The following is a 20,426-nucleotide window of genomic DNA, read 5'->3' as shown; positions in this document are numbered from 1 at the left end:
GCGTTTGTCCCTGTTTTTCAGTGATTCAGTCATGTGACCAGGCTTTCCTCAGAGCAGAAGTGACGTTCTGTCATGTGATGATGATTCAGACCTCTTCAGACCGAAATATCAGCAGCGTAACATCACATAAAAACTGAGTCAGGTGCGCTTCAGAGATAATTTAGCAAATATTTTTGTTCTTTGTAATAATAAAAGGCACTTGCTATTTTGCCACCGTGTGATTGAGTGAATGACGTGATGCAGGAATTCCCCTGGTTCTGCTCGTTCTCTCTGACGGGTGATTGGCTGTTTTCGGTTTTTCACTCCTTCATTTCCTTGTTGCACTCTTGCTTTCTCAACACTTTCCTTCAGTCTCGTTTGAAATGTCCTTAAAGTCAGAATGAAATTTTTTGAATGTCACTTCTCACAAGCTGATGGATAATCCCTTTATTTATTTTCTTGTTCGATGCCGTTTGGAAATGCGTGGGTATATTTACCGTGTTTCATCATGTGACACTAACTCTAACACACAAACAGATGCCAGAAGCAGTTAGATGTCAGTCAGATATTGTGTTTTTTCTGCATGTTTGTCTTTAAAACAGCAGTTTTACTCCTCCTAACCCTGATTTCTCTGCTCAGTCAAATGTACGTCTTCTAACATCTTAATATCTGATGCTTCAGGCTCACATGAATGAACTTTGAGCATTTACGGGTCATTCTGCAGAACTGGTTCAAAGTCAGAGTTGAGAAAATCTCTTTTTCCACAAATTTTGTATGTTTGCAAATTGTATAATATCCAAGCTACACATTTCTAGTAATTCTGCAGTTAATTCTCATATTGTATTTTCAGAAAGTTTTGAATATTTTTCCTCTCCCCACTTTTGTCACTACCGAGACACAATAATAAATCATTTAATAAGAAGGGTCACATTGACCTGTTAAGATTTTGTTTACATCTACCTTGGAAATATATTCTTTGCTATTTTTAAAAAAAAAAAGTTTTCACAGGTAAATCAATAACAATTACAATTTTATCAATATTTCAAGTGTAATTAATGAGATTTGTTGTATTTTGAATCCAATCTTTCTTTGTAAAAGGCATAAAGTTTATCAAACTGATGTCAAAGTAAAGGATTCATTAGTATGAATAAACACTATCATAACATCTTAGTTGATCATTCAATATACTTTATTTCTGACAAATCATCCCATGTTTCGGTCGTGATGCACAGTTTCAGTAGTGACAGTAATGTGTTGGTAGTGACCGCATCACATGACACAATTCAATGATTATGTGTTCCCTTTTGTCACTACCAAAACAATGATGACATGTTTCGGTAGTGACGATTTCAGACACTTTTGAGCCGCTCAAAGATGCAGATCAGCACATGGTTATCTTGCACAGTTCTGAACATTTGTACACAGAAAACAAACTAAATTTTATCAGATAACACTCAAAAAAACAATAATGTCACTACCGAAATGTGTGTTGAAGTTTCGGTAGTGACATAATTGTTTTTTGAGTGTTATTTGATAAAATTTAGTTTATTACCCACACATAAAGACTACATTTTATACAATAACACCCAAAAGAATTTGCTTCATTGCAGAAAAAGGTGTTTGTTTCGGTAGTGACATGAACATGCGGGACACTTTTTTTACATAGTTTCATGATTTAAAAAAAAAAAAAATATATATATATATATATATATATATATATATATATATATATATATATATATATATATATATATATATATATATATAATTTTTTTTTTTTTTTTTTTTTTCACTTTAAAAAAAAATAAAAAATGGAAAAATTGCAAAATTTATTTCTATATTTTCACAAGTTGAAATTTAGGGGTCAGGGTTCAGGACAGACACTTCCCAATTGAAAGTACCCAATAAATGATGATTTTATATATATTAATCTTACTGATATTTTAAATATCATTGTGGGATTCAATAGATAATAGAAGAATCTTAGTAAACATCTAAAATCTGAATACTTAAATGCTTTTTAAATGTGTTTTTATGGTTGTGGGACAGCAGATTGCACCAGTTCTGTAGAATGACCCATAATTTTTTGTGTATATCTAACCTCTAATGCTGAATTCAGACAATTATCTTCTATATCACCATCTTTTATTAATCTTGAGGAACTCTTTCATCATCCCGCTTGACTTGTCTTTCTGTGTTTTTCGTTCGGGAGTCGACACGTGACACTTAGCCTACTTTTGTCACGTCTTTAAATAACCTTGAATAATGTGGCGCTCAGAATCTGTCCTACATACTGAACTACATCAGAGCCGCTCAGGTACAGAGATGAAGCCAGCGTGAGCTTCACGTGTGCTCGATGTGTGTCATGAGATATCACTGCCAGCAGATCCAGCAGAAGAACATCAGACCTGCCGCTCCGACAGAGATCCGTCTCTAAAATAAACCAGGATGGAAGAATTTCTGTCACATTAACAGCTGAAGAAGTTTCTGTCACAAAAGCCGTTTTGGTCATTATATAGTGGAGTGATTGTTCTTCATTGGCTCCTTTGGCAGGTTTTGCACACGGTGTAGTAACACTGATTCTGGTCCAACATCTGAACTCAGATCAGCGTGAAGAACTTCCGGATCTGCAGTGAAACACCAGGTTCTTGTGATACTGATATTTTAACAGAAATGGGCCTAAAACATGACAAGACCCATTATAAACCTTAAACTAAAACTTTATTCAGTCAAATCTAATAAATCCAAACCATCAAAAATTATGAAATCATCTTTGATAAAGTTCTGGTGATCAAAGAAAACCAAACTAAGCAAATATCTGAGTGTGTTTTCACACAATGATCTTGTCTCGCTTTCTCTGAAACAGACACAGATGACCAATTATTTAGTGATAAAAATAGCTTTCAAGTAATTAGCTGATTAACCCAAAGAACGTGTTGATCTTCAAGACACTGAGAGTTAAAGTGTTTGTTTGACTCTTTATAGTGTTAAAGAAACTAAATTCAGACTGTCGTTAGTTTTCTCTCTTTCTGAGGCTGAAAGTATAAAGTGAGACTGTAAACGAGCCCTCGAGGCTCAATCTGTTAAAGCTTCAGGATAATTATGTCTTCACATCATGATGTCTCGCTCAGAGAGAGTTTCTGCACGACACTTACATCATCTCTGAGAGAAACCAGAAACACTCGATGAAACCGAGTCACGAGAACATCAGAGGCCACACCGCTCATGAAATAACCTTTCATTCATACAACATTATTATTTATAATTCTTGGTTATGTGAAAGTTAAGGGAATATTCCATAAATCATTATGGGAACGTTACTAATTGAGGAAATCGATAAGAAATATGTAGAATTTTTATAAAGCATTTGACACCATAAATCATGATATTTTACATAAACTCGAGAGGATTCAGAGAGACTGAACTGGGTGAATATTATTTGAGAAACAGGCAACAATTTGGTGAACATGAATCTACATGAACATCACTTGTGGTGTACCGCAAACTCCTCATGATGTGTGTGATGATGATGAGTGATTATAGGGTGATGGTGCAAAATATAAAAAATTAGTTGGTGTTTATTAGTGTACCTAAATTAATTTGTTATCTTGCTATGAATATATAATAATAACACACACACACACACACACACACACACACACACACACACATACAGTACAGTCCAAAAGTTTGGAACCACTAAGATTTTTAATGTTTTTAAAGGAAGTTTCGTCTGCTCACCAAGGCTACATTTATTTAATTAAAAATACAGTAAAAAACAGTAATATTGTGAAATTTTATTACAATTTAAAATAACTGTTTTCTATGTGAATATATTTGACAAAGTAATTTATTCCTGTGATCAAAGCTGAATTTTCAGCATCATTACTCCAGTCTTCAGTGTCACATGATCCTTCAGAAATCATTCTAATATGCTGATCTGCTGCTCAAGAAACATTTATGATTATTTTCAATGTTGAAAACAGTTGTGTACTTTTTTTTTCAGGATTCCTTGATGAATAGAAAGTTCAAAAGAACAGCATTTATCTGAAATACAGAGCTTCTGTAGCATTATACACTACCGTTCAAAAGTTTGGGGTCAGTAAGAATTTTTATTTTTATTTTTTTGAAAAGAAATTAAAGAAATTAATACTTTTATTCAGCAAGGATGCATTAAATCAATCAAAAGTGGCAGTAAAGACATTTATAATGTTACAAAAGATTAGATTTCAGATAAACACTGTTCTTTTGAACTTTCTATTCATCAAATAATCCTGAAAAAAAATATTGTACACAAATATTTTGTACAATTGTACACATTAAATGTTTCTTGAGCAGCAGATCAGCATATTAGAATGATTTCTGAAGGATCATGTGACACTGAAGACTGGAGTAATGATGCTGAAAATTCAGCTTTGATCACTGGATATAAATTACTTTGTCAAATATATTCAAATAGAAAACAGTTATTTTAAATTGTAATAATATTTCACAATATTACTGTTTTTTACTGTATTTTTAATTAAATAAATGTAGCCTTGGTGAGCAGACGAAACTTCTTTTAAAAACATTAAAAATCTTAGTGGTTCCAAACTTTTGGACTGTACTGTATATATATACATACAATATATACTGGAACTATAAAAATAACAAGCTTTTGCTTCATGCTCCTTTTCAGAAATGCAATTATTGTTTATAAAACTTTATACATATTGTTTTTTCCTTCTCTTATATGTTGTAACTCACTTATTGTATTTTTATATTGTATTTTTATTTTTATTTTTTTTGAAAAGAGAAAGAAAGAAAGAAAGAAAGAAAGAAAGAAAGAAAGAAAGAAAGAAAGAAAGAAAGAATGTTCTGGAACAAGTTCCAGAAAAAAATTTAAAAAACGTTAGACGAACGTCCACCTAAACGTTTCATGAATAATGTGATAATATTTTGAGAACATTCCTACTGAACAAACGTTCTATTAAAGTTACTGAAATAACGTTTATTCATAACATTGAGAGAACATTGAGAGAACTTCTTCCGCTTGCTGTAAATAAACAAAAAGGCTAAAATCTCTCGTGGACTTTTAACTTATATTTTCCCACTCGTATTTACGACTTTGTGGTGATGTTCAACTCGTAAACACGTGACCCGCAGTGGCCGTTATAAAGGAGTCGTTGCCATAGCAACAGTTCAAAACAAAGCCGCCATACGGATATTTCACTGACTGACATGATTTCAGCTCGATATCTGCACATGATTATATTATTAATTATATGATTATATGATTATAACATTCAGCCGTTTCTCGTTTTGATCGCGCGCTTCATTTAACCGAATGTCTGCCTCGGATTTTCTACGGGAAGCGGAAGGTCTCAGAAGACTGTGAGTTAATTCATTTAACTCTGTTTAACAGAGACTCTCGTGTGTTTATGGGTTATTATGACAGATTCTCTTCATTCTCAGGCTGTGTAAAGAGGAGCGAGAGAGCAGAAGAACCGACCTGAGACACACTTTCAGCGACTGTACCGAGCTCAACAATCAGCTCCGCGCGGACAGTACGACACACACACACACACACACACACACACACACGTTTGTTTTTGTGAATTGTGGGGACATTCCATAGGCGTAATGGTTTTCATACTGTACAAACTGTATTTTCTCTCCCCCTACCCCTAACCATCACAGGAAACTGTGCACACTTTTACTTTCTCACAAAAACTCATTCTGTGTGATTTATAAGCCTTTTGAAAAGTGGAGACATGGGTAATGTCCTCATAAGTCACCTCTCCTTGTCATACCCATGTCATTATACACATTTGTGTCCTGATGTGTCACAAACACACACGGGTTCAGGGGTCATGAGGGTTCACAGTTCACTGTGATGTGCGTATGGACGGCATTTTCCGCCACAATAAAAAATATGCTTTTGTAAATTACATAAAATCGAACTTTTGACATACTAAATTATGACAAGAAGTCGAAATTATGACACACTAATTCATATTTGAGATGAAAAGTAGAAATTATGACAAAAAATTGAAATTATGACATACTAAGTCATATTTATGAGATGTCAGTGTTATGACATACTAAGCATACTAATGACATGACAATTTGAAATTATCCCATAAAAAATCAAATTGTCATACTAAGTCATATTTATGAGATGAAAAGTGGAAATGAAGACATAAAAAGTCGAGATTATGACATACTAAGTCATTTATGAGATGAAAATTCAAAATTATGACAAACATTTGAAATTATGACATACTAAGTCATATTTATGTGATGTCAATGTTATGTTATGACATACTAAGCATACTAATGACATGACAATTTGAGCTTATCCCATAAAAAATCAAATTGTCATACTAAGTCATATTTATGAGATGAAAAGTAGAAATTATGACACTGCATAAATATGAGATTAAATCATAATTATTACATAAAAAGTCTAAATTATGATATGAAACGTCAAAATTTCGAATTGTGCGATCTGTACAGTGTCATGATGGAATATTAATATCAGTGTTTGTCCGTCAGTGATGAAGGTTCAGCAGCAGCTGCAGAAACTCAAGAACGCCGTCTTCAGGTTCCAGCAGCAGCTCATGGACGCCAAACCGTCTGCGGATGGTAAAACTCCACCACTGATCATTTCCCACAGAACTTTAGTGTTTAATTCAGCACGTGTGTGTTTGTTCCTGTTGAATTTCAGTGATTGACAGATTAAAAGACACCATGATGGACATCGAAAACTCCATCAGCATGTTCAAAGACACGCAGCATCAGAGGTACGAGACGTGTTTCTGCTCAGATGTGTTCAGTGCCGCTCGATTCCTGCTCTCACACACACCTCTCTAGTTTTGAGGAGCTGCTGAAAGACGAGAGGATCTTCTGGCAGGAGATCTGTGCCTTCGAGAAGAAGATTGAGGCTTGGAGTTTGCCTGTGAAAGCAGACGTCCGTCTTCCCAGCGCTCGCTCGGACCGGCTGCGCGACGACAGGAGGAATCTTCCGGCGGAGGTGACGGAGCTCGAGACCTTCCTCCAGCGGACGGGAGGCCGGCGGGGCGGCTGGGACGAGTACGACCACCAGAGCTTCCTGAAAGTGTGGACGAAGCACAGCGGGAAGCCCTCGTACAGACAAGAAGTGAGGCTTTATTTACCTGGAAAGACTGAGGAAGAGCTGAAGCTGCACGAGGAGTGGTTTCTGGAGCTGCGGCGCCGGCAGGAGAAGAAGAGGGAGGTGCGTCCAATTTATGATGTTTACTAAAATATGTGATCGGGAAAAAAGATTAACTGCGTCCGTTGGTCCTCCAGGCCGTCCGCAGATGGAGAGAAGCCAAGCAGAGAGAGCGAGAGCTGCAGAGAGAGCAGCAGGACGCAGGCGACACGAGGACGGAGCCGCAGGACGAGGAGCAGCGGCGGCTGAAGCAGGAGGAGCGGCGGAGGGAGGCGGCCGAGCGGCTGGAGGCCTGGAGGAGCCGGAGAGAACAAGAGCGAGAACAAGAGCAAGAGCAGCGGCTGAGGAACGAGATCCTGCAGAGAAGAAGAGCCAAAGAAGAGCAACGCCGACAGCTGGAGGTCAAGCTGATGGTGGAGGCTCACGCCCGGCAGAAGAAGGAGGAGGAGGAGCTGCGTCTGCTGGAGGAGGAGGCGCAGCAGCGGGCGGAGAGAGAGGAGCGACAGCGGCAGGCAGCCGAGGCCATCAAACGCTTTCAGGAGAGAGTGAGCTGAGATCTGTGCTGATGATCCAGTAGAGCAGATCCTGAGGGACTCAATGACCTGTTGCTCTTTCTCTCCTCAGGATTCACTTCGTCTGGAGGAAAAACTGCAGGAGAAACAGAGTAAAGAGGAGGAGCGCTGGGAGCGGCAGAGGACGCTGGAGAAACTCAAGGAGAAGGTTTGCTGAAGAGATGTTATAAATGATGTGTCAATCTCACAAGCAGAGCTGGCACTGTGGTTTTATTATTTATTTTATTTTTTTATAATAATATTACTGAATATCTTAAAACAAATGAAGCAGCCCCAGCTCTATCTGCGTCAGGTTCATGTCAGCCGCGATCCCTCCAGACTGTGGAAGCGCACTAAAGTCTGGGAGGAGCGCATGAGAGAGATCGGCCCGTCTGGATCTGGAGCCGCACCGCTGCTGCACGTCTTCCACAGGTGATGATGATGATGGTGAAGATGATGATGATGATGATGGTAGTGATGATGATGATGAAGATGGTGATGGTGAAGATGATAGTGATGATGATGATGATGATGGTGGTGATGATGATGATGATGAAGATGGTGATGGTGAAGATGATAGTGATGATGATGATGATGGTGAAGATGGTGATGGTGAAGATGATAGTGATGATGATGATGATGGTGGTGATGATGATGATGGTGATGGTGAAGATTATGGTGGTGATGATGATGGTGAAGATGATGATGGTGATGGTGAAGATTATGGTGGTGATGATGATGGTGAAGATGATGGTGATGATGATGATGGTGGTGATGGTGAAGATTATGGTGGTGATGATGATGGTGAAGATGATGGTGATGGTGTAGATGATAGTGATGGTGATGGTGAAGATGATGATGGTGAAGATGATAGTGATGATGATGATGATGATGGTGATGGTGAAGATGATGATGGTGAAGATGATAGTGATGGTGATGATGATGGTGAAGATGATGGTGAAGATAGTGGTGATGATGGTAGTGATGATGGTGAAGATGGTGGTGATGATTGTGATGATGATAGTGATGATGATGGTAAAGATGGTGAAGATGATGGTGGAGATGGTGGTGATGATGATAGTGATGGTGAAGATGATAGTGATGATGATGATGATGGTGATGGTGAAGATGATAGTGATGGTGATGATGATGATGGTGAAGATAGTGGTGATGATGGTGATGATGATAGTGGTGATGTTGGTGATGATGGTAGTGATGATGATGGTAAAGATGGTGAAGATGATGGTGGAGATGGTGGTGATGATGATGGTGGTGATCATCATGGTGATGGTGAAGATAGTGGTGATGATGGTGATGGTGAAGATGATAGTGTAATGTTGGTAATGATGGTAGTGATGATGATGGTAAAGCTGGTGATGGTGGAGATGGTGGTGATGATGATTGTGGTGATGATAGTGGTGATGTTGGTGATGATGGTAGTGATGATGATGGTAAAGATGGTGAAGATGATGATGGTGAAGATGATGGTGAAGATGATAGTGATGGTGATGATGATGGTGAAGATAGTGGTGATGATGGTAGTGATGATGGTGAAGATGGTGGTGATGATGATAGTGGTGATGGTGATGATGGTAGTGATGATGATGGTAAAGATGGTGAAGATGATGGTGGAGATGGTGGTGATGATGATAGTGATGGTGAAGATGATAGTGATGATGATGATGATGGTGATGGTGAAGATGATAGTGATGGTGATGATGATGATGATGATGGTGAAGATAGTGGTGATGATGGTGAAGATGGTGGTGATGATGATAGTGGTGATGTTGGTGATGATGGTAGTGATGATGATGGTAAAGATGGTGAAGATGATGGTGGAGATGGTGGTGATGATGATAGTGGTGGTGATCATCATGGTGATGGTGAAGATAGTGGTGATGATGGTGAAGATGGTGGTGATGATGATGATGGTGAAGATGATAGTGTAATGTTGGTAATGATGGTAGTGATGATGATGGTAAAGCTGGTGATGGTGGAGATGGTGGTGATGATGATTGTGGTGATGTTGGTGATGATGGTAGTGATGATGATGGTAAAGATGGTGAAGATGATGATGGTGAAGATGATAGTGATGATGATGATGGTGATGGTGAAGATGATGATGGTGAAGATGATAGTGATGGTGATGGTGAAGATAGTGGTGATGATGGTGAAGATGGTGGTGATGATGATTGTGATGATGATAGTGGTGATGTTGGAGATGATGGTAGTGATGATGGTAAAGATGGTGAAGATGATGGTGGAGATGGTGGTGATGATGACAGTGGTGGTGATCATCATGGTGATGGTGAAGATAGTGGTGATGATGATGATAGTGATGATGATGGTAGTGATGATGGTGAAGATGGTGGTGTTGATGATGATGGTGAAGATGATGGTGATGGTGAAGATGATAGTGGTGATGTTGGTAATGATGGTAGTGATGATGATGGTAAAGATGGTGGTGATGGTGAAGATGGTGGTGATGATGATTGTGGTGGTGATCATCATGGTGATGGTGAAGATGGTTGTGATGGTGATGATACTTTTTATAATTTATAGTAAATACTATAGTGTTTTTGAACCATACTATAGTAAATTGTAGTATACTTGTATATATTATAGTATTTACAACACTTTGTTAATGAATGCTTCAGCATACTGTAGTATTAACTATAGTGAACTGATTAACTGTAATAAATACTGTAGTATACTTTAGTTTTTACTTCAGTAAACTGTAGTCTATTATATAGTATAATATACCCTATAGTTGTAAAAATGAGTACAGTATTGGGTAAAGTAATTTGTTTATATTACTATAGTTGTTATATTATCACAGCAACTATAGAATTACCACAACAAATCAATTCAAGTACTTTACTGTAGTATGGTTAAAAAAACTATAGCATTTACTATAAATTACTATAGTATTTCTTCATGTGGGTGATACACAATTATAGATAAACTGTGATTTATTGACAATATTCCAAGCACACATTTGTCATTATTACTCTGATGATGATGATGATGATGATGTTTGTGTTTTCCTCTCAGGGCTGTTCCAGCATGGAGACAAGACTTGTGAAAGTTCTGCTCATTCTACATCACTTACTGCAAATCAAAACTCAATCAACTCAAATGTTGCATTTTTAGGTGAAGTTTTTCTTCAGGATAAGAGTTCGCGCTCATTAAACATCTTCACTCAGAATCAGAGCAGCACAGAAGAGACTCTTATTTTGCCGCGTGTCTGTGCAGCGGAAGCGGAAGCGGCTCTGACAGTGGTGTGTCGCTGTTGCTGTTGTGTTGATGATGATGATGGCGGATTTTGACCAGGTAGATTTTCTGCGGGAGCGGCACGTGCGGTTCTTCCAGCGCTGTCTGCACGTGCTGCCCGAGAGATACGCGCCGTACGAGACCAGCAGGTACCGAGACACGAGCTGCGCTGAGCCGCGGGAGCGACAGACCACCGACACACTCTCACACACACACACATATCACTGTAATAGCGCGAGATCACTGTGTAATTCTTCTGTTTGTGCTGTAAACTGTTGGAGAGAATCAGACTGTCACACTGAGTGTAAATATGAAGTGTTCTTCATTCAGTCTTCATCGATCATTATAGTTTATGATGTATGTGTTTATACAGTGATTAAACTCTGAACATAATAAACAATGACTGGATTTTACTGTCCTTAAAGAGAAAAGCAATCATATTTCTGTTATATTTGGCTTAATAATAGTAATATTATTAATAATAATAATACATCAATAATAATCAATTTCAAATAAAAAGTGCCTGTTCTGATGTTATGTGGATAAAATATTATTGTATATTAAAGGGTTAGTTCACCCCAAAATGAAAATAATGTCATTAATTACTCGCCCTCATGTCGTTCCACACCCGTAAGACCTTCATTAATCTTCAGAACACAAATTAAGATATTTTTGATGAAATCCGATGGCTCAGTGAGGCCTGCATAGCCAGCAATGACATTTCCTCTCTCAAGATCCATTAATGTACTAAAAACATATTTAAATCAGGTCATGTGAGTACAGTGGTTCAATATTAATATTATAAAGCGGCGAGAATATTTTTGGTGCGCCAAAAAAACAAAATAACGACTTATTTAGTGATGGCCGATTTCAAAACACTGCTTCAGGAAGATTCGGAGCTTTATGAATCTTTTGTGTCGAATCATGATTCGGATCACGTGTCAAACCGCCAAACTGCTGAAATCACGTGACTTTGGTGCTCCGAATCATGATTCAACACAAAAGATTCATAACGCTCCGAATCTTCCTGAAGCAGTGTTTTGAAATCGGCCATCACTAAATAAGTCGTTATTTTGTTTTTTTTGGCGCACCAAAAATATTCTCGTGGCTTTATAATATTAATATTGAACCACTGTACTCACATGACCTGATTTAAATATGTTTTTAGTACATTAATGGATCTTGACAGAGGAAATGTCATTGCTGGCTATGCAGGCCTCACTGAGCCATCGGATTTCATCAAAAATATCTTAATTTGTGTTCTGAAGATGAACGAAGGTCTTACGGGTGTGAAACGACATGAGGGTGAGTAATAAATGACATTATTTTCATTTTTGGGGTGAACTAACCCTTTCATGATAATTAATTTAAATAGACCCTCTTTTATTAATGCCAATGATTACACTATTATAATATGATTATTATCTTACATTGACATTTACTGTAAATAATGTACTGTTTAAAGCTCCTGATCACATGACACTATCAAAATTCAACACTTTCAAACTGTTTCATGGAACATTAAAAAAAGCAGTTATATATTTTCATGTATAAAAACACAATCAATCTGTGCAGAAATTAATATTATAAATGTGTTGATGATGTCACATTGTGTTTTTTCCTATTCTCTGTGTATTTAAATAAAAATGTATTTGTTTAGTTTAATCTTTTATATTATGTATTTATTTGTATGTTCCTGCGGTTCTTCTGCTCTCATCATGTGTTTATTTACAGAAGAGCAAAATCTGACGGCTGACGCTCTGACCCGCACTGCTTCTTTATAGAGTTTATAGAGTTTGTTTAGAGTTTATAGAGTTTGTTTATAGAGTTTATAGAGTTTGTTTCTCCGCCGCAGGTTGACTATAGTGTTCTTCGCTCTGTCGGGTCTCGATGTTCTCGATGCCTTGGATGTCGTGGACAAACCCGGTCTGATCGAGTGGATCTACTCACTGCAGGTTCTTCCCACTGAAGACAGTGAGTCTCTCTCTCTCTCTCTCTCTCTCTCTCCATCATGTATCATCAGCTCGTGTCAGTAATTAGTTTGGATTATTTCTCATCAGACGTGTGTTTTCTCTTCAGAGTCCAATCTCAGACGCTGTGGCTTCCGCGGCTCCTCTCACATCGGCGTTCCCTACAACACCTCTAAGGTACGGCCGTTCAGCACACAGACAGCAGGGGGCAGAACTGACCAGAGAGCTCTGATGAAGCTCACTTTACAGCCGTGACATCAGAGTCTCTCAACATGAAGTTATTTCACTCAAACTCTTTCACAGACGTGTTTAACAGTCACCCTGAATCCATTTGAGAGTTTTTATCTAAAGCAAACTTTAGAATACTTATATAGGTTTTCAAACTGCTCATTTATTATAGGCTGTTGTGATTATTGATTCATTTTCTGATCAATTCTAATCACAATTATTTGAGATAACTGCAATAATTATGTGTTTTAAATTTTAATCACATTTTGCCAAAGAATATTAAAAAATGTTGTGTACATAAAGTACTTATGAAATGAAGGTTTGTGTGTTTAATTGCATTATATTTTATTATATTATATTATGTTAAATATATTATATTACATTAAATTATACTATATTATGTTATATTACGTCAAATCATATTATGTTAAATATATTATATTAATATTATATGTTAAATTGTATTATATTATATGAATAAATAATCTTTCCATTGATGTATGGTTTGTTAGGACAATATTTGATCGAGACACCACTATTTGAATATCTGGAATCTGAGGGAGCAAAAAAATCAAAATATTGAGAAAATCACCTTTAATGTTGTCCAGATGAAGTCCTCAGCAATCCATATCCACTCTCAAAAATATTTTTTTATATATTTATGGTAGGAAATTCACAAAATATCTTGTGATCTTAGTATCCTGATGATTTTTGGCATAAAAGAAAAATTGATAATTTTGACTCTTACAGTGTATTGTTGGCTATTGCTACAAATATACCCATGTGACTTACGACTGGTTTTGTGGTCCAGGGTCACATATTATTATATTATATTATGTTAAATTATATCACACTATATTATATCAGTGAGAAAGCGCGTGTCTGTCCGCAGGGTCCCGGTTCGGCTCATCCGTACGACAGCGGTCACGTGGCCATGACCTACACCGGGCTGGCGTGTCTGATCATCCTGGGTGACGATCTGAGCCGCGTCAATAAAGCGGCGTGTCTGGAGGGGCTGAGAGCGCTGCAGCTGGAGGACGGCAGGTCTGTCAGGATCTTCAGCGCTCCTCTCGTTATAGATCACGTTTGCAGTGCATGAATGTGTTGCTGTTTTTGCCCTGCAGCTTTTACGCTGTCCCAGAAGGCAGTGAGAACGACATGAGGTTCGTGTACTGTGCCGCCTGCATCTGCTACATGCTGGACGACTGGTCTGGGATGGACTGCCAGAAAGCCATCGATTACATCAGGAGAAGCACAGTGAGTCCCATAATGCACCATCACCCTTCTCCCGTAACTCGATCCTCACCATTATCCCAAAACATTCACCTCCTGACCTCCAGCGGAGAGAGTCGGCCGGGGTCAGAGGTCGAGCCGAGGGGAGCATGATGTAATCCAGTCATTGGATGTGCTATAAACTGACACTGCAGAGGGTAAATCCGCTTCCTGACTCCAGCGGGTTCAGGGACCTCAGCTGACATCACAGCAATCCATAAACACATGACGCGCTCGCACAGAAACGATCGTTCTGACATCATTTACTTTCCTTCTGAGAAACACTAAAGAATGTGAAGATCAGAACAAAACTTCTTCTTTTGTGTTTTTGGGTCATTGACGAATAAGGTTTTTAAAAGTGTAAAAAAACATAATGGAGATATAATTAATTTAGAAGTTTTATTAAGTGTTAACAATGAGATTATGTGCTTTTTATAATCAATTAATACTGCTTTTGTCAGTTTTTACAAGATGGTCAGAATTTGTCACCAAAAAAGTTTAACCAAAATCTCAGTTTTACCGAATGGCAATATTTTCAAACAATGCTAACAGCTGATATCTAGCAAAAGGACAATCAAACATTTTATATTTAGTACAAGTTTTTAAAATATTACATCATTTTCCATGTTTTATAGCGGTTGCACCGAATGACCTGATGTTTCGGGACATGCGTATGATCAAGAGAAAACATGAATTTATCAAATAGTTAAGAGAGAGTTAGTTACTTTGTTTCACAACCATGTGCTCCTTTGCAGGTGTCTGAATGATGTCACATCCTGTCACATGATACTGACCACATGACTTGATCCAAAATGGTCCCTTTATATCGGTTACTCTGAATGACATCAATGAAATTCATTTTTCCGGACATTCTTTCTCATAACAAAGCAACGACTTCTACACATAATTTTAATACTATTTTGCACTATGTTGATATATGATGTTATAAAATCATGCCAGAATAAAAAATATATACATTTATTACATTTTAAGATATTTATTCACAAATAAACGGTTGGACGGTAAAACCGAATGAACTTTTGACACTTCAAAATCTTTAAAATACCTTTATATGAAGCAAAATATAATTAAAACCTTTTGGATTCAATAAAAGAGATCTAGTTGTACTGCCTTACACACTCTGGATGTCAAATCTTTGTTTTTTATTATTATTGAGGCCTTTGGACAGAAAAAATGACCCGTCACATCATTGACCCACACACAAGTCAAGTCATCTTCATTTATATTACACTTTTTACAATACAGATTTTTATTTTTACATTTTTAACAGGAGAAATAAAGTCAGAGGTTTGAAGATGGAGTGAATGATCATGTTTGTGTGAACGAACACTTTAAAGACTGATTCCTGCTGATGTTGATCTCATTATGTTCTTGTTCTCTGTCATTCAGTCGTATGATAGTGGGATCGGTCAAGGAGCCGGACTGGAGTCACATGGTGAGTTTTCACTCTTTTACACACACTGAACAGTGTCAATAAATGACCTTCCCAAGAACTGAAAGTAGGAAGTGCTGTCATTCGAGTGTGTCTGAATGTTAAGATGGCAAGAGTTTCTTAGTTGAACAGTGTTTTACTGATGTAAAGAGTGTTTCATGTCCAGCGTTGGGACACGTTTGATTTAATTATAAATGATGATGGTGTTTTTTATTAAACTATCAATTACAGTAAAAAGAAGGGATGAATGTGTTCATAACTGATCATGTGAAGTCAGTCTGTTTGCTCCAGAAGTCATGAGATCACGTCTGTATTTACTGAAGGATCAACAGACACTTGAACACGTTTTACTGGACCGTCCTGCTTTTATTCACTAATAGATGTTTGTAAAATGGTTTTGAGAACATTTTTAAACTTGTATCAAATGTTAAACTGAATGATATTATGTATTTATATAGTTTAATTGTGTATTGAGTTGAAATTGCGATGAATATAGCTCATATGGCTTAATATAATGAATGTAACACAGACGAGCATCGGTTCAGTGAGTGAGTCGGATGTTGATTCAGTGAAGTGATTCAGTGAACACTGACTCATGAAGCTTCTCCTGTCCTTCCCGTCTCTCTCTCTCTCAGGTGGATCCACCTTTTGTGCCATTGCTTCCCTTTGCATGATGGGAAAGCTGCAGGATGTTTTCAGCGAGCGCGAGCTGAACCGAATCCGGCGCTGGTGTATCCTCCGACAGCAGAACGGCTTCCACGGCCGTCCCAACAAACCCGTGGACACCTGCTACTCCTTCTGGGTGGGAGCGACGCTGGAGGTACGTCAGTCACGGATGTCTTTCTGCACCTGATATCTTGAATGTTGATTATTCTCCTCATATTCTCCATTGTTCAGCTCCTCTCTTCCCAGTCTGTCAGTAACGCTCTGTTTACTTCCTGTCTCTATGAAGCCCCTCCTTCTGAAAAGCACACTGTGCTCTGATTGGTCGGCTGGAGCAGTGTGTTGTGATTGGTGTTTGGGAAATGCCCCGCCCCTTACCATAACCGCCAGTTTCAACACACTACTGACTAACTCAACCAGGCCCCGCCCCTTTATTCTGCACATGAATTATTTAAATGAGGAACATTGGCCTCTCTCAGAGTCACATGTGCTCCTCTTGCGTCCCGCAGCTCTTGGACGTGTTCCAGTTCACCAACTTTGAAAAGAACCGGAACTACATTCTGTCCACGCAGGACCGTTTGGTGGGCGGCTTCGCTAAATGGCCCGACAGTCATCCAGGTAAGATTACAGCAGCGCCGGAGAACTTTTGTTTGCCGTTGTCAGTCGAAACCACAGTGAAACTCGATCCAGCAGAGATGAATGTGTAATTGATGAGGTGTTCCTGGAGATCTGGAGATGTGATGCGCTTCATTGTTACTCGTGACCGATAATCACACTGACCTCTAAAACCATCAAAGTCAAGTGACCTTTATTGTCTCCAAACTGCAGATGAACACAATGCTGTGCCTCATGGGAACATGTGAAATGCACACATGAACACAAGGAATCAGAATGAAGGTGTAGTTTACGACATGTGATGCAGAAACGAGCGGAGGACGTTAATACTTAAGATACATTTATATTTTAATATTTTAAATAAAAAAAAGGATTTTAAAAAAGAGTTTGAAGCCATGAAGCAAACAACCATATGACATCATCACATTAAAAATGATGGATAAATAAAACTTTTGATTTAAAGATGCTGATTTTGAATATAGAAACAATATATTTTGTTTATTGCAAAACAAGGGCTTGTATATAAATTAGGGCTGTCGATTTAATGCATTAATTTAATTAATTAGTTATAGAAAAATAACGCTTTAAATTATTAATGCATTTAACGCACTCGCCCCAGATCAACGTCAGCCTAAAATTCAAGATATCAGGGCAAAAATATCAGCGTTTCTGTTCTGAATGAATCTTTTTTGAATCTTTTTTTTTTTTAATGAACTCTGAATGAATCTTTTGAGCGAATCAGTCGGGTGAACGAATGATTCAATGACTCATTCATAGAGAGAGCCGTTTATTTCATTTCTGAATCAATCAGCCCTTTGAACGACGAATCGAATCGAATGAATGAACGACTCAATGACTTACTTGTTTAGACATTTACCGCCACCTACTGGCAGTTTTAGTTTCTTATTTAGAGTATTATTTTATTTAAAAAAAAATATTACATAATAAAAAACCCATTAAAGATATAGTTCACCCAAAAACTTAAATTTTATCATCGACTCACTCTCATGACCGCTGAAACCTAAAAGTTTGTGTAATAAATTCTCTTGAATCAATTTTTTGTTTCTAAAGCTTCTTTTTGTAATGATGCTTTTCTCATTTAACACAATAATGACTTTAAATGATCTTTTGAGAGTAATTTCTCAGCCAAATTTGATGTGCAATTAATTTGCAAATAATTAGATGAATCGCCACATCGTGTAATTAATTAGATAAATTATTTTAATCGCTTGGCAGCTCAAATATATATATATATAAAAGTAGTTAGAGAGCGATATTATTATTCGCAGTGCGTTATGGGAGTGAGCGGCACTAAAGGATTCTCCGATTGGTGTTGATTTCTACGCAGAATCATGGGTAATGTAGTCTTTCTGCTGTTAAACATAATTATCTAAAAAATATGTTGAAATAACGCAGGCTGATGACTGAACGGTTTCTAAACGATCATTCAATCGGAACAAACTCGATCCTGGAGGGTTCAGCTCAACCCTAATCAGTTCTAGAAACTTCCAGGCAGGTGTCTTGGAGCTGAACTCTGCAGGAGCGGGTTTGGACACCCCTGCTCTGTAGAGAGCGACTGATGACATCACAGGTCCTGAATGAGGTCAGCGTGAATTATTCATGAGCTCTTAAAGGCGCAGTAGCCGTTTGTTTCTCCGCAGTGGGTCTGTCAGCAGCAGGTGTTGCTCGAGTGTCTGACCTCTTGTCCCGTCTGTCTCCTCCGTCTGTCTCAGACCCTCTTCACACCTACTTCGGCATCTGTGGCTTGTCTCTGATCGGAGAAGCGGACCTGCGCAAGGTTCATCCCGCCCTGAACATCAGCGTCCGGGCGTTCGACGCTCTGCGGCAGCTGCACGGGACGTGGAGGCAGAAGAGCACATGACCGTCCGTCCGTCCCGACCTCTGATACCTCAGCAATAACAGCCAACGTGATGAATAAATGATCAGATCCAGCGTAATCTATTATTAAAGGTGTCGCTCTTTAGCCGTAGGTCACAAGATCGCTTCGTCCCGTCGAGCAGATTCATCGCTCCTCTTCAAGCTTGTTGTTATTATTTGTGCTGATTTCTGCCTTATGAAGGAGGACGAGCGGATGAGAAGATGGACGAGACGAGCTGATGTTCCTGCAGTAACACTGTATATCTGTTCATATTTTCACACGCAACAGACGTATTGTTTCTCTTATTCTGTGTAAAATCATGTACCTTCAGTGTCCTCTTCTGAATGTGCCTCTGACAGTGTGTGTGTGTGTGTGTGTGTGTGTGTGTGTGTGTGTGTGTGTGTGTGTGTGTGTGTGTGTGTGTGTGGCATCTTGACACTTGAATGTGTGTTTCAAGGATCAAAAAGTGAAATTATTTTTTCTACACTGTGGAAGTGACACTGCTCATATTTTATGATGATGTAAAGTTCGAGTGCTGGAGCTGACGGTCAATAAATCCAGAGCTTTTATCATGTGAGAAACAAGCGTTTATGACGGTTCACGTGTTTAATAGCAGTTCAATAAAACGGATGAATTTGAGATTTCTTCTGTCAGTGTTCAGTTTCTGAAGATTTAATTCATTATTTTTAGTCGCATCAGGACAAAAACACCAGTGTGAAACATTACATTATCTATCTTCTGCGCTTAATGTGTGCTTTGAGTAATATATTCATTAAGGGTTGTGTGTGTGTGTGTGTGTGTGTGTGTGTGTGTGTGTGTGTGTGTCAGCTAAAGTAAATCATTAACTTATAATCATGTTTGATTTTGAAAATAAGAGTGCTATTAAACGTCCTTGAGCAGAAAACATGACGGATATGTGAAGGACTGACCACACACACACTCACTCATACACACAGACTCACACTCGCACACACACACTAATAAACACAAACACACACACTTATTGTTTGTCTATATTGTGTTTTCTTTGACTGTCGAGACTGAAGAGCTGCACAAAAGTACGAATGTTTTATTCACATTAATTTTTTATTAATTTCTCTCAGAATCTCTGAATTTCAGGTACAAAGACACAAATTCCTGAATAAAACTCTTCCTTTATATTATTTTATAAAATATTGTGTCTGTCTGGATCTCGTGGAATAAGAGACTTCGATGCTGCAGAAGTTCATCAGGTGATAAATCAGATCATGCAGAATTATGGGTCAAAGATGGTTTGGATGTGAAGTCAGTCCCTCTAGAGCATCAAATGAATTATTGGATGTAACATTTAATAAACATCTGAGGAACAAATACTGTCTGAAAGACGAAG

At 38.0% G+C, this 20,426-nt stretch overlaps 2 protein-coding genes across 3 annotated transcripts; both read left to right on the top strand.

Annotated features, from left to right (window-relative positions):
• Window positions 1–5,148: 5,148 nt before the first annotated feature.
• Window positions 5,149–11,098, top strand: LOC125279317 (coiled-coil domain-containing protein 112). Of its 2 annotated transcripts, XR_007187372.1 has the most exons (10): window positions 5,149–5,352; window positions 5,434–5,525; window positions 6,517–6,606; window positions 6,689–6,764; window positions 6,835–7,216; window positions 7,291–7,698; window positions 7,778–7,873; window positions 8,018–8,136; window positions 10,759–10,857; window positions 10,960–11,098. XR_007187372.1 is itself a non-coding variant. In XM_048208829.1 (9 exons), the coding sequence occupies exons 1-9, from the start codon at window positions 5,306–5,308 to the stop codon at window positions 10,787–10,789; spliced, it is 1,341 nt and encodes a 446-aa protein (XP_048064786.1). In that variant the 5' UTR covers window positions 5,149–5,305; the 3' UTR covers window positions 10,790–10,894. The 2 variants fall into 2 exon arrangements, 1 of the variants encoding a protein (XP_048064786.1); XM_048208829.1 differs by lacking the exon at window positions 10,960–11,098 and having other exon boundaries at window positions 10,759–10,894.
• pggt1b (protein geranylgeranyltransferase type I, beta subunit) lies at window positions 10,995–19,696 on the top strand. The gene is made up of 9 exons (XM_048208831.1): window positions 10,995–11,126; window positions 12,833–12,951; window positions 13,057–13,124; window positions 14,068–14,219; window positions 14,300–14,432; window positions 15,858–15,903; window positions 16,536–16,720; window positions 17,073–17,181; window positions 18,912–19,696. The coding sequence occupies exons 1-9, from the start codon at window positions 11,011–11,013 to the stop codon at window positions 19,058–19,060; spliced, it is 1,077 nt and encodes a 358-aa protein (XP_048064788.1). The 5' UTR covers window positions 10,995–11,010; the 3' UTR covers window positions 19,061–19,696.
• Window positions 19,697–20,426: the final 730 nt, after the last annotated feature.

Source organism: Megalobrama amblycephala, linkage group LG12 (assembly GCF_018812025.1).
Source record: "Megalobrama amblycephala isolate DHTTF-2021 linkage group LG12, ASM1881202v1, whole genome shotgun sequence".
Classification (NCBI taxonomy): Eukaryota; Metazoa; Chordata; class Actinopteri; order Cypriniformes; family Xenocyprididae; genus Megalobrama; species Megalobrama amblycephala.
This window is presented reverse-complemented; position numbering and strand designations above follow the sequence as displayed.

Bases quoted from the DNA above. Each gene is read 5' to 3' on its own strand.
- LOC125279317 (XM_048208829.1), top strand. From the start codon at position 5,306: ATGTCTGCCTCGGATTTTCTACGGGAAGCGGAAGGTCTCAGAAGACT. The intron at 5,526-6,516 runs GTACGACACACA...TTTGTCCGTCAG, and splicing joins CAATCAGCTCCGCGCGGACA to TGATGAAGGTTCAGCAGCAG. The intron at 6,607-6,688 runs GTAAAACTCCAC...GTTGAATTTCAG, and splicing joins CGCCAAACCGTCTGCGGATG to TGATTGACAGATTAAAAGAC.
- pggt1b (XM_048208831.1), top strand. From the start codon at position 11,011: ATGATGATGATGGCGGATTTTGACCAGGTAGATTTTCTGCGGGAGCGG. The intron at 15,904-16,535 runs GTGAGTTTTCAC...TCTCTCTCTCAG, and splicing joins AGCCGGACTGGAGTCACATG to GTGGATCCACCTTTTGTGCC. The intron at 16,721-17,072 runs GTACGTCAGTCA...TGCGTCCCGCAG, and splicing joins GGGTGGGAGCGACGCTGGAG to CTCTTGGACGTGTTCCAGTT.